At 52.8% G+C, this 14,127-nt stretch overlaps 1 protein-coding gene across 1 annotated transcript in view; it reads left to right on the forward strand.

The window, feature by feature from the left end:
* Nucleotides 1-14,127, forward strand: part of VRK3 (VRK serine/threonine kinase 3) — a 36,515-nt gene that overhangs the window by 7,873 nt on the left and 14,515 nt on the right. Inside the window, exons 4-10 of the mRNA XM_059665357.1 lie at nucleotides 3,036-3,191; nucleotides 4,431-4,619; nucleotides 8,782-8,840; nucleotides 10,833-10,899; nucleotides 11,813-11,897; nucleotides 12,170-12,275; nucleotides 13,774-13,866. Coding sequence (XP_059521340.1) covers nucleotides 3,036-3,191; nucleotides 4,431-4,619; nucleotides 8,782-8,840; nucleotides 10,833-10,899; nucleotides 11,813-11,897; nucleotides 12,170-12,275; nucleotides 13,774-13,866 — 755 coding nt within the window. The remainder of the gene's footprint in view (nucleotides 1-3,035; nucleotides 3,192-4,430; nucleotides 4,620-8,781; nucleotides 8,841-10,832; nucleotides 10,900-11,812; nucleotides 11,898-12,169; nucleotides 12,276-13,773; nucleotides 13,867-14,127) is intronic.

Below are 14,127 nucleotides of genomic sequence, written 5' to 3' on the forward strand. Positions count from 1 at the left end.
CTGGCCTCTGAGCCATTGCACTTGCTGTTCCCTCTGTTCTTTCCACTCTCCCGCTTCCTTCAGGGCTTTAGTCAGTAGTTGCCTTCTCAGAACGGCCTTTCCCGACCTGTCTAGTTAGAAATCACACCTTCTCGCCCTAGCCAGTGTGGCTCAGTGGATAGAGCGTCGCTTACGGACTGAAGGGTCCCGGGTTCGATTCTGGTCAAGGGCACGTGCCCCGATGCCCGGGTTGCGGGCTCAGTCCCCAGTGGCGGGTGTGCAGGAGGCAGCCGATCAATGATTCTCTCTCATCGTTGATGTTTCTATTTCTCTCTCCCTCTTCCTTCCTCTCTGAAATCAATAAAAATATTTTTTTAAAACACACAAAAAAATTGGTTTTAAAAAAAATCGCACCTTCTCTGTCTGGCTGGTGTGGCTCAGTGGCACATGCCTGGTCAGGGCACATGCCCAGGTTGCAAACTCCATCCCCAGAGTGGGGCCTGCAGGAGACAGCAGATCAGCGCTTAACTCTCATCATCGATGTTTCTATCTCCCTCTTCCTTCCTCTCTGAAATAAATAAAAATATATTTAAAAGTCAAATAAAATCACACCTTCCCTACATATGACACTCCCTACCCCCTGCCCCTGCTTTATATTGCCTTTTGGTGCTTGTAAGTATCAACCCTATTGAATGCAGTATTTTACTTATTTCTGTTGCTTCTCATCTTTGTCTCCATAAGGGCAGGAATTCATTGTAGTTTGTAAGCTGTGTTGACTGTGGTGTGTTTGCACAGCACTCAGGACCATCCCTGGCACAATCTTATTAGAAGTCCAATGCACTATCCATTGCGTCATGGAGCCACCTGCACAATCTTATTGACTGGCTGACTAAATGGGTCCTGCCCAGTGGAAAGTCCAAGCACAGATCCTGGTTGATTGAGATGTATACGTGCTTACCTGAAAGCCACGGAAGGGAGTTGGCATACGTGGCAGAAAGTTCAGCAGCACTCATTGTATCATTTGGGATTGTGTTTGGCTGCCAGTATCAGAAAATGCTACTTCAAGAGTAGAAACAAATGAATGGATTTATTTTTCTTATTAAAATAAGTCTGGCCTGGCCAGTATGTCTCAGTACTTAAACGTTGACCCATGAACCAGATCTCGGTTCGATTCCCAGCACATGCCTGGGTTGTGAGCTAACTAACTCCTTAGTGGGGGATGTACGGGAGGCAGCTGATCGATGATGATTCTCTCTCATCATTGAGGTTTCTGTCTCTCTCCCTCTCTCTCTCTGAAATCAATAAAAACATATATTTTGTTGTTAAATTCTCACCCAAGGATATTTTTCCATTGATTTTTTTTTTTTTTTTTTTTTTTTTAGAGAGAGTGGAAGGGAAGGGGAAAGAGATAGAGAAACATCGATGTGAGAGAGACACATCAATTGGTTGCCTCCCGCACACACCCCAACCAGGGCCAGGGTTCGAGCCTGCACTCAAGGTACATGCCCTTGACAGAAATCTAACCCAGGACCCTTCAGTCTACAGGCCGATACTCTATGCATTAAGCCAAACTGGCTAGGGCTAAAATCATATTCATTTTTAAAATATATTCTTATTGATTCCAGAGAGGAAGGGAGAGGGAGAGAGAGATAGAAACATCAGTGATGAGAGAAAATCATTGATTGGCTGCCTCCTGCATGCTCCCCACTGGGTATCAAACCTGCAACCCCGGACATGTACCCTGACGGGCAATTGAACCATGACCTCCTGGTTCATAGGTCGATGCTAAACCACTGAGCCATGCTGGCCCGGCAAGAATATCTCTTTTTAAAACAAAGGGCTGCCCTGACCAGTGTGGCTCAGTTGGTTGGAGCCTTATCCCATACACCCAAAGGTCACGAGTTCAAATCCTGGTCAGGGCACATACTTAGCTTGTGAGTTCGGTCCCCAGTTGGGGTATGTGCGAGACACAACCAATCGATGTTTCCTCTCTTTTCCTCTCTCTAAAGTTAATAAACATAGCCTCAGGTCAGGATTAAAGAAAACAAAGGGTTGAGTTGAAAGAGAATTCCATAGAAGTGAGAAACAATGAGAAAGCAGGTCCACAGGCTGAGCAAGTGCTGCAGGTGGTGTTGGTCCTGGGCTGTTGGTCCAGCCTGGGTTTTAATGGGCTACAGGAGACAAAGCTGAGAGCCTGAGAAGCATGGGAGGTAAGGTTGGAGACCTCTAAAATCTAGGACTCCTCAGTAGGTAAACTAGAACAAAAATTTTTCACACAGGAAATTGGTGGTGACATTTGTCTGTCTCAGCCCTGGTTGTGGATGAAAAAAAAAAGGCGGAATGTCCTATCTAAGAATTTCTAGCCAAGAGCTTGCATCCTCACCAGTTTGGGGCCAGCATTCATACGGAACTGTGCAGCCCCAAGAAAACCCACGGGGAAAAGTTAGCGTAAAGTGAGTGATGAGGTGTGGGTGCCCCTCCCCAACTGAGGCATATCTTTTTGTGGAGCACCCTTTAAAGATTGACCTGAGAGAATTCCCCGGGTATGTGAGCTCTCAACCAATCAGAGGATACCAGGAAACAAGCCACAGAATCAGACCTGCGCTGACCAGACACCTTGGAATTAACAGATGAGGCCACGTGCAGAGCACCTTTAATGTGTTTAAAGAAATAAAGGAAGAAGTTAAAAATACAATGAAGGAACAAAAGCTAGTTAGATTTGACCTGGCAGACCTGGGAAAGAGCCAAACAACACCTGTGATGATGAAAACGAATCTCACAGCAATCAGAAACTCATCGGATTGTTTACACTGCAGACCAGACAGAGCGGAAGAGAGAATTGTGAACTAGGAGATAGATCTGGAGAAATTACCTAAAAGACAGTAGAGAGTGACAGAGTGATACAAGAGAGACCAAGCCCCCCGAAGAAGCAGCAAGACCTGGCTGTGAGGGTCGAAGGGAAGGGAGTGGTTGACTCTGAACTTGGGCTTCTGGTTTCATGTTCCCTGGGAAGGGCCTTCGTGACTCCGGTTTGCATTCGGTCCTCCTTTCCCTAGGCTCAAGGAGAAAGAACCCCAGCTATGAGTCCTCTCCCAAGAGAGTGAAGTGGTCCAGCTGTAGCACGTCTTCCTCATCCTACGTGTCAAACTGCAACAGTTCTGGGTCTGAAGATACCTTGAGTCCCAAAGGTATTAATACCTTGAAGCCCAAAGGTGAGTGTTAGGATCAATCTGGCCTGACTCGGGATGGGTTAAAGGCGGGTCATCGGACCGTGTTGGGTGCCCAGGCATCACTCACACCTGCCTGGATCCTTATCCCAGCCTCCAGGTTCTCCCTCCAGAGTTGACCCCCTCCCTCCCTGCTCACAGTCACCTGCTGTTCCCGTTGCCCCACAATCTCACCTCTTCAGCCTGGCATCTGAGACTCGGTGTGGCTGGTTCCTGTCTTAGCTCTCACCACAGCCCTGTGCGCAGAAAACTTACTTTCTGGAGGTGCTGTCTAGGGCCTCAGCCTCTGGTCTTTGCCTATCTGTTCCCTCAGCAGGGCACGCTCCCTGCTTTGCTGGCGCGGCCACTTCCCCAGCTCGGGGTCAGGTCTCCAGGAAGCCTTTCCGAGCACCACAGGCCGGGTCAAGGCCATCTCCTCTCCCTGAGACCCTCTGCGCTCTCCGTCTGTGCCCCCACAGTGCCAGTGCCAGTCATTTGAGCGCAAGTCCCCTCTAGGCTCTCAAGGCAGCCAGTGGGTAAAGGAGGCGTGAGGACCACAAGCCGGTCTCCCTCCCAGGCCCTGAGATCTGAAGTCACAGCCCGTGGTGTCTCCTCTTTGTCCCTTGTTACCCTGTAGGCCCCACCACCTCTTGTGCTTTGGGTAGATGGTAGGTGGGATGGATGGGGATGTTCGTATTTTTTCCTGTGTCCATGTCCAGCTGATACCGTTTCCTCCTCACCACGCCACCCCATTCTCTTGCCAGCCTGGGAGCCAGTCAAGGGCAGGGCCTCAGCCTAACCAATGTCTTTATACTTAGCACAAGGCCAGGTCCTGTCTCGGGATGTTTTTGGTTGCGTGTCTAGAATGTCTTTTTCCCCCTGGCAAGTTCTGTTCATTCAACAGGACTGAACTCCAATGTCCCCTCCTCCTGGAAGCCTTCCCTGACTTCTCCAGGCACAGTCAGTCTCCTTTTCATATCTCTCTGTACTGCCTTGCCTGACGGGCTGTGTCCAGGTTAGACTCCCCCACCCAAGTAGGGGCTCTGGTGGGAGGGGCCCAGGTCTGACTCATGTCTGGGTCCCCAGCTTTGTCACAAAGACCTGACCCATGAGAGGTTTCAGGAACCATTTTGTTGTTGTTTTTCATTGAACAAATGAGTAAATGAACAGAACTATGATTATTGTCTCATTATTCATTCAACTTTTCTCTCCTGGATTTTCCTTTATTCTGGCCGCCTGCTGTAGGGGGCAGTCCGCTAACCCCCAAAAGCAGCCCGCAGATGAAGAAGAAAAGCCCTCAGACTCCGAAGCGGAGGCGTGCGACCATCTCCCTTGAGGCTTTGCCCATTGGGACAGTGCTGATGGACAAGAACGGACGGCACTGGAAGCTGGGACCCCTGCAGACCAGAGACGACCAGGGCATTTTCTATGAAGGTACACTCTGCCTACAAGTGGGCAGGTGCTGGGCTGGGCCCGGCCTCTTGGAACCCGGGCAGAGGGAGGGGGAACCCCTTTCTGTGAATGAAAATGGAAGCCATAGCCCAGCTGCACACCTGCCTCCAGGCAAATTTCTCTTAGACGTGGGACCACAGACTGCCCACTCACAGGGGCCACGCAGGTGGAGTAAATGAGTGCAGGAGGCTGGGGGTAAGGCAGTGGGAGTGGTGGCGACTGGGCAGCTGGAGACCGGAGTCTTCGGCTCCACCTGCTGGAGTCATGTGGGAATGCAGGCCCGGTGTGACGAGTGTTAAGAACAGGGATGAATCTCTACCCTGCAGAGATATAATGTCCCCCCAGCCCCACCCATATTTGGTTTGACTGTTAAGACTGATGATGCCACACACCAGGCGGATATGAAAGGTTTATTGCTTGCATGGTTGTCTGGGAGGAGCAGGTCTGAAATGTCCTGCGATCGCAAGGAAAGGCACCGGGCCTGGGTGTTTATTGAGGTTAAGTGGTGGAGCTGAGGTGAGAGTTCCCACACCGGCCATGGCCTCCCATGGTTTGCCTCTCCCACCAGCACCAAAGGAGGGAACCTCGGCTTTCTCATCAGCTCGTGCAGATGCGGGGTGGGAGGGGAAGAGGCAGGGCCGGACTCAAAAGCTGTCGTCAAACATCAAAAAATGGACACCTTGGCCCTAGCTGGTTTGGCTCAGCGGGTAGAGCATCGGCCTGTGGACTGAAGGGTCCCGGGTTCGATTCTGGCCAAGGGCGCATGCCTGGGTTGTGGGCTCGGTGCCCAGTAGGGGGCATGCAGGAGGCAGCCAATCAATGGTTCTCTCTCATCATTGATGTTTCTATCTCTCTCATATTCTCCTTTCCTCTTCAAAATCAATAAAAATTTATGTATAAAAAATAATGGACACCTTGTTACAACAAAGAAAATAACTGCTGGAAGTGTTAGTAATTATCACCCTAACATTTACTGAATACTTACTCAAAGCCAGACCCTGTGCTTAGCACTTTATGCAGTTCTGGCGTGGGGGGGTCATGCTTTCTTTTAGTTGAGATAAAATTCATACAACATAAAATTCACTATTTGAAAGTCTACAATTCAGTGGGTTTTAGTATAATCACAATGTTATGCACCATCACCACGATCTAATTCCTGAACATTTCCATCACCCCAAAAGGAAGCCCCGGACCTTTTATTTTTTAATATATTTTTATTGGTTTCAGAGAGGAAGGGAGAGGGAGAGAGAGATAGAAACATCCATGATGAGAGAATCATTGATCAGCTGCCTCCTGCACGCCCCCTACTGGGGATCGCGTCTGCAACCCGGGCATGTGCCCTGACTGGGAATCGAACCTGGGACCCTTCAGGCCAACTCTCTATCCACTGAGCCAAACCAATCAGGCCAGCCCCATACCTTTTAGCAGTCACTCTCATCTCCCCCTTTCCATCCCAGGGATCCACTAATCTATTCTTTTCTCTGGATTTGCCCGTTCTGGACATGCCAGACAAACGGAGGGCTGCGCTGTGTAGCCTTTGGTGTCCGGCTCCTTCCCCTTAGCATGATGTTTTCACGGCCCGTCATGTCGTCGCGTGGGCCAGTTCTTCATCCCGCTCCGTGGCTGAGCAGCATTCCAGGGTGTGTGTTAGCACATTTGGTTCATCCGTTTATCAGCGGGCGGGCGTTTGGGTTGTTTCCACTTCTGGCCGTGGTGTCAGCGTTTGTGTACAGGTCTGTACGCTAACAGGTTTGCTTCACTAGTCGACCCTCGGGATCCGCAGGCTGCTTCCCGATCCCCTGCGGGTACCAAAGTCGGAGGATACTCAAGTGCCTCATATAAAATAGCACAGTGGCCACATGTAGCCTGTGCACATCCTCCCATAACCATCTCTAAATTACTGCTCCTGCCTAGTACAGTGTAAATGCTGAGTAAATTTATACTGCATTGTTTAGGGAATAACGACAAGGAAAAAACATCCGTACATGCTCGGTACAGACACAGCCATCCTCGCCTAACTGCATAATACACTCAGCAATCCCACCCTGCAACCATTTTCAGTCAGCAGTTGGTTGCATCCACAGATGCAGAACCCGCCAATGCAGAGGGCCAATGTACTTCTTAACTCACCTGATTCTTACAACAGTCTTAGGACATCAGCACTGTCCTTATCCCCATTCTATAGATGAGGAAAACGAATCCCAGAGATGGGAGTAACTAGCCAGAGTCTGGCTCCGGAAATCTGACAACCGGGATGAGGAAGGGAGAAAAAGAGGGAGGACGCAGGGAGCCTGCTGGGACAGCCGGCGATGGCTCAGTTCACGGGCTGTAGGATGAGCTAGGCCCGGGCCGGGGCAGCTCTGCTCCCTACTAGCTGTGGCCCTCATGCCTGCTACATTCTAAAAGCCACACAGTGAGTGCTCCTGGCGTGCCCGGTGTGGTGCTGGGCTTGTGCTCAGTGGGTTCATTGAGTGGCACGCGTGAGAGGTGAAGCCAGCTCTGATCTGCGCCCAGCTGGTACTGTCATTTCTCCTGGGCCCTCTGAACCCTTGCATCCCTCTCAGGGTGGGCTTCCTATTTTACAGACGTGGCAAGGAAGGCCCAGAGAGGTTTAGCCTCGGACAGAGTCACACAGAGTTGATGGCGGGACTGAACTTGAACCCCGGCTGGCCTGGCACAAAGCCTCCCTTGTGGCGCGGCCTTGCTAAGGTTCAGCTTTCTCATCTCATCTGTCAGGTGGCGCTAACAACGGCAGCAACAGTAATAACATATTAGTAGACCTGCTTGCTAGGGCTGTCCTGAGTGTTAAAGGAAAGGGTGTGTGTAAAGCACACACTTAGCACAGGGCCGGAGACGTCGCAGGGTTTACAGTGATGCAGAATGGGGCAGCACGCAAGGTGCTTATGAGGAAGTGCCAGGGACCAGTGCCCGGGGAGGGGAGAGGATGGAGGGGTTGTTGCAGAGGCCTCGGGGCAGCCTGAGCTGGCCCCTGGGGGCTCCGGGCAGAGGGGGTCCTTCATCAGGTCCCATGTCAGGCCAGCAGGGCTGGGCCTTTGGATCCCCCTGACCAGCCTATGGGCCGCCCTGGATCTGCAGCTGAGGGATCCCTGAGGGGCTGAAGGCTGCCCGTGACGAGTGGGGTGGGGCTGGGCTAAGGCAACAAGTCCTCCTGGAAGGGGAGCTGCCTCCGTCACATGGCACTTACCCATACATGTAGACAACGGCAGAGAGTTTGTCAGGGTCCCCAGGACCACCTAGGTTCAGGGATGCCTAGGACAGCAGTTCTCAACCTTCTGGCCCTTTAAATACAGTTCCTCATGCTGTGACCCAACCATAACATTATTTCCGTTGCTACTTCATAACTGTCATGTTGCTACTGTGATGAATCGTCATGTAAATATCTGATATGCAGGATGGCCTTAGGCGACCCCTGTGAAAGGGTCGTTCGGCCACCAAAGGGGCCGCGACCCACAGGTTGAGAACCGCTGCCCTAGGAGGACCACAGGCCTCTCACGCCGAGATCCATCACAGGGAGAGGACCAGCAGCCCGGCAGGGGGAGGCCAACCAGCGCAACCTCAGGGCCCGTTCCCCATGGAGTCACACAGACGCCCACTGAGGCGGACAGCACGTGTGGCATGGTGTTTACCAGGGACACTCGTTAGAGAGACTGCACCAGGGTTTATATTGGGGCTGTCACGGAGGCCCCCCTGCTGGAACACACCACCATTCCAGACACGGCAGGAAAGCAGGTGCTCAGCACAGGTGTGGGCACAGGGAGCCCCTCTGACTGGTTACAGAGTGCCGGACCCTCCCGACATCCAGCGAGGGGCGCCCTGGAGCAGGCTTTTCCAAGGAGAGCAGGCTGCGATCTGCTGTGTTCATTACCCGTTCATAGCTGGGTAGTCCCAGAGAGAGAAGGAGGCAGAGAAAAGGACGAGCAGCTCTTGGAAACCAAGGACGCACTGGGCCCCGTGGGAACCAGGGAACCAGCGCTGCTGCTCGTTCCTGGGAAGTTTGAGGACGCTGCGCTCGCTCTCCCTGTAGATCCAGCATGGCAGACGTGCAGCGGGCCGGCTGCATGCGGGCGGCGAGTTTGACATGCTGGCTGTAGATCATAACCTCGCTCATTTTGTCCGTCCACAGCTGAGTCTGTCTCCGCCTCCGATTCGAGTGCCCAGAAACAAAGATTCACACTGAAACTAGTGAGTGGGCCTGGGGGGCGGTCCCTGGGCCGGGGAGGGACGCGCTGAGGGAGGGTCTGGGGCTTTGGCAAGTGCACCCTGGCTCTCCAAGCCTCTCTGTGGGCTGGGGCAGGCAGGAGAGCCAGGGGCAGTGGGCCTGGGCCGGGCCTGAGGTTCTTCATCTCCCAGGGCCCTCTGAGGCCCTGCCTCTCACACTTCCCAGCTCTGCGATCTGGGCGCGCCTCCCTCTCTGAGATGACTCTCCTCGCCTGGGAGGTGGAGCCAGGAATAGCCAGGTCAGGTGGCCCGTCTGCCCGCTACTGCCTGCCTCACAGCTGTATTTACTGAGCACCAACCATAATATAAAACCGTGCTGGGTGTTGGGGCTCAGCAGAGAACCAATCAGATGGGGTGCCTGTGCTGAGGAGTCAGGGAAGTCATGCCCGACCTTTTAGAACACAGGGAACACGCACTCGAGGGGCCAGAAAGAAAAAAATAAACGGAGGAAGTGAGAGCAGCCAGGCCAGTCACGGCATTCAGCCTGGAGGAGGCGCCCAGTAAAGGGCATGGGCGTGTCGGGCCCCACCACCATCCCTGATGCCGGGATTGCTTATTTGTTAGTCCTCACCTGAGGGTATTTTTCTATTGATTTTTAGAGAGAGTGGAAGGGAGGGGCAGGGGGCGGGGGGAGGGGGGAATATTGATGTGAGAAAGACACATCGATTGGTTGCCTCCTGCACACACCCCAACCAGGGCTGGGGACCAAACCTGTAACCCAGGTACACGCCCTTGACTGGGACTCAAACCCCAGACCCTGTGGTGCTCTGTGTTTATGAGGAAGTGCCCAGGGATCAGAGAGGCGAGAGGAACCTCCAAGTCTCCCCTGAGCCACACCGGCCAGGGCGCGAGTGCTGGGATCCTGGGTGACTTTTATTTCTTCATATTTTCTTACCCATTCTCACCCCCCGGGAAAACTGGGGCAGCTGGATTGGGTCCCTCTCTTGGCCCTAGATGGATGGAGGCCATGTGAGTGGTTTAGAGCGAGGGTTCCGGAGCCAGGCTCACAGATAAGTAATAGCGCCTGCTTGTTGAGCGCCTGTTCCGTGCCCGACTCTGGGCTGAGCGTTTCCAAGCAAGCCTGTGGGGTAGTTACCTTGTTCCCCAGGGAATCCAGCACTCAAGATTCTTTGTTCACAGCTGTATCTCCAGGGCCCAGAACAATACTCAGCACACAGTAGGTGCTTTATAGGAAGGAAGGATGGGAAGGAGGGAGGGAGGAAAGAAGGAAGGTAGGTTCTGAAACGACTTCTCTTTGACCCTATGCTCTTATGAAACCAGCTGTACTGGATGTATTTAAACAATATATTTGGTTTTACTGCTGGGGGAAAATGACCCGGTATTAACAGTGGTCTTAGCAAACGTACTATTTTATTCTCTTTCACTTAGAAGTCTGGGACAGTGGTCCAGGGCTGATATGACGGTTCCATAACCAAGGGGCCCAGTTTCCTTCTCTCTTGTTGCTCCAGCATCCTCAGCCCATAACCTTCATCTGTGGGCTGAAATGGCTGCTCCCGCTCCCACTGTCCGTATGCATTCCAGCCACAGGGACAGAGAGGAAGGGGAGCGCCTGCCCAGCCCATTGAGGGCATAGCCCGGGAGCTGCCCACATCGCTTTTGCTCACCTCCCCGTTGGCCAGAACTTGTCCTGTGGTCCTTCCTCACTTCAGCGGAGGCTCGGAAATCTAGTTTCTAGTGGAAGGCCGTGTCTGGGGAAAACTTGCAGGCCCCATCATAAAAGAAAGGAAAGGAACCTGGGCGATGGGAGATCACTTGACGTCTCTGATTCGGGTCCTCGTGTGGCACCCCGGGGATTTGGTTCCGATCGGCAGGACTTGCCGGGAACCTGAGTTGTTGCTGCGATTACCCTGGGGTAATACCTGGCCAGCAGTGATCCGGGACCCCTTGTCTAAGAGATTCCAGGGTGACAGCCTCCTCCCCTCCGCCCCGCACTAGGATGCCAAGGATGGGCGCTTGTTCAATGAGCAGAACTTCTTCCTGCGGGCCGCCAAGCTTTCGCAAGGTACGCTGCAGGGAGTGGGCAAGGGGCAGACCTGGAGGTACCAGCTTGGTCAGAACACCTGGCTTCTCCCTGAAGGTGTGGGGAGGGTGGGGCTTAAACAGAAGGCCCTGTCACCCCTCAGTCCTCAGACAACATGGGTGGAGGCCAGCTCATGCCAGATCTTGAGAGCCGAGTGTTAAAATTTCGAAATTAGTTCAAGCCAGTGGTTAAACATAGCCCTTATTTAATCACATCAACTAACAATACAATAACTTAGATTAAGAAGAAGGGTAATAAATACTCAAAACTCATCACTTCACAATTATTTGTCCACATTTCAGTAATCTACACCCTTGAGGTAGTTTATATCCTTGTACCTGGATGGTGAGACCAGAACATAACTGTGTGCTGCTACGAATCCCTTCCCATCTCCACGTTCTGTGACCGTGGTGGGAGTATTTACACCATAGAAATTGGCCAACAGTACAAACCAGGGCTCTTTTCCCCTGGACAGCCAGCCATTAAACTGTTATCAGCGCTCTGCTGCCTCTGTACCATCCAAAGGAGGTCCTGGAAGATGGGCTAACATCTAGTGGCACCATGGCCAGTTTAGACATTTTCTGATCTTATTAGCTATACGTGTGAATTCAGAAGTTCTCCCATTCTTACACCTCCCACTCACTCCCGATTTGTATATTCTTTCCCCCATGTTTACCCCTTGTCACCTGCAGACATAGATGATATTCAGGGGTCACCAGACCCACCCTGTCAGCACCCCCATTGTCACCCACCCACAGAGGTGGCATCTCCCATCAGGAGACTCAGGGTCTGGCCTGGGCACAGGGACACTCTGCTTCTGGTCTGAGAATGGACTGTTGTCCCCAAGGGCCTGGGACCAGATGGCTCTAACCTCTCAGGTCCCTGCCTCCCATAGTGAACAAGTGGAAGAAGCTGTCCTCAACCCCCTTACTGGCCATCCCCACCTGTGTTGGTTTTGGCATTCACCAGGACAGGTACAGGTGAGTCGCCTAACTTGCCACCCGCCCACTGGCCCCTTCCTTTCTCTCCCTGTCATGCGCTGGGACGTGGCTGGGGCCCTGGAGCCATTGGCCAGTTAGTTGCTTCCTTCCTTTCTCCTGCTTTGAGCCAGGCGGATCCCCCACCAATCAGAACCCTTAATCGTGCCTGGGACCAGGACCTCGTGGCCACCCCGCACCCTTCCCCCTTCCCCAGTGTCCTTTGTTCTGCTCGCTCCCCATCATCTCTCCACCTGGGACGTCGTGTCTTCCAGGTTCCTGGTGCTCCCCCTGCTGGGGAGGAGCCTCCAGTCGGCGCTGGATGACAACCCGAAGCACACGATGCCCATGCAGTGCGTGTTCCAGGTGGCCTGCCGGCTGGTACGTACCCAGGGCGGCCGCCGCTGCTGGTGGTCAGGCTGCTCGCTGACACGTTCGCCCGGCCGCCCTCTGCTGGACACTGAGGACGAGCACACTGACTGACAGGCGAAGCCCAGGCCGTTAGGACCAGAGGGATAAGCCTCAGCACCAGGGCGTTCGGGGGCTGTGGCCGGTGAGGAAGGGCCCCAGCCTCAAGGTGAGGGGTTCATTTGGGCTTCCGGACGGAGGTCCTTTCCAAGCCAAGAGTGGGAAATCGCAAGGGGCCTGCGTAGAGTGGGAGTGGAGATGCGTGAGGTTAATCCAGGCCAAGGGACAGCTTGAGCTAAGGCTTGTGTGGGAGAGAGAGCATACGGCATTGGTTCATTCATTCATTCCTTCATCACCCTTTCCTTAAATATTTATGAGGTCTCTGCTGGGTATCAGACACTGTCCCAGGGGCTGGGAGTACAGCAGGGAGCAGCACAGACATGTTTTTTTAGGTCTAGTCAGAGAGGATTGTATTAAACAGTAGTACAAATTGTGACAAGTTCTCTGGATAGAAATGTCCCCCTGCTATGATGGCGAATAAGAGGACCCAATTTGAATTGGGGGAGGGATGAAAGTAGCACGGAGGAACATACTAGGTGAGTTCCAGAGGTCTTTGTGCTCAGCCTGCAGTGTGACGTGTGGAGGGGGAAAGGTAAGAGATGGGTGTGGAGAGGTCGGCAGTGACCGGATCACGCAGGGCTTTGAATTACCAAGCTGAGGAGCTGGGACTCTGTCCTGAGGGCACTGGGGAGCCATGGGGGGAGTGGGAGCAAGGGAGGGGCAGGTCAGCTCTGGATGCAGAAGGACCCTGTGGGCCTTGTGGGGAGGGACTGCATGGGTGCTGGAGGCCAGGTGAGACAGGACGAGGGCTGAGGAGAGGGGCCAGGCTATGGGGATAGAGAGTTTGTAGGACAAGCAGAACTTGGTGGACAGCCTTGGAGTCAAGGGGGGATTGGGATGTCATCGTGATGTAAGTAACACCATGAACCTGGAGCTCAGCGGAGACGTTGGAGTGAGAGATAAAAATAGCAATTGCTTAACTAAATGTATTTCTGCTTTCTAGGAGAAATGAGAAGAACTCTTTGATATACACGGGAATTGGGTTTGGGGTGTGTGTGTGTGTGTGTGTGTATGTGTGTGTGTGTGTTTTCAGGAAACAATAAGTAACCATCTTCTCTCTCCTGAGTTTGCAATCAACTAAGAAACAGATACAAGAGATACATAGAAAACCAAATGTTAGCTTTAATGCTGAAAATTTTAAAGCCTAATTAGAAGACCTTTATAGGTGTGCTCTCAGTGGACTTCCTAATGCTTCCCCCAGAGTCAGTCAGCTTACACCTGCCCACAACCCCAGGCACAAGCAGGCCATAGCACGCGGGTCTCACGGAGGGATTCTGCCCCGGGCTTGCATCAGAGCCTCTTGGCGTTCGTAGTGCGACTCAGGGAGATCACTGTGCTCTTCTTTCCCCAGCTGGATGCCCTGGAGTTCCTCCATGAGAATGAGTACGTTCATGGAAACGTGACAGCTAAGAATATCTTTGTGAACCCACAGAACCCGAGCCAGGTAATAGCCAGGCCCTCCCCACCCCGGGGACTCTGTGGGCTCAAAACTTCCATTTATTTACAATGCTTATGGCAGACAAAGAATTGCTATCGATCATATGTAAAGAGCTCACCTGAATAAATAAGAAGAGATGAGCCCTAGCTGGTTTGGCTCAGTGGATAGGGCGTCAGCCTGTGGACTAAAGGATCCCAGGTTTGATTCTGGTCAAGGGCACATGCCCGGGTTGCAGGCTTTATCCCTGGTTGGGGGGATGCAGGAGGC

This window comes from Myotis daubentonii, chromosome 15 (genome assembly GCF_963259705.1).
Source record: "Myotis daubentonii chromosome 15, mMyoDau2.1, whole genome shotgun sequence".
NCBI classification, from domain to species: domain Eukaryota; kingdom Metazoa; phylum Chordata; class Mammalia; order Chiroptera; family Vespertilionidae; genus Myotis; species Myotis daubentonii.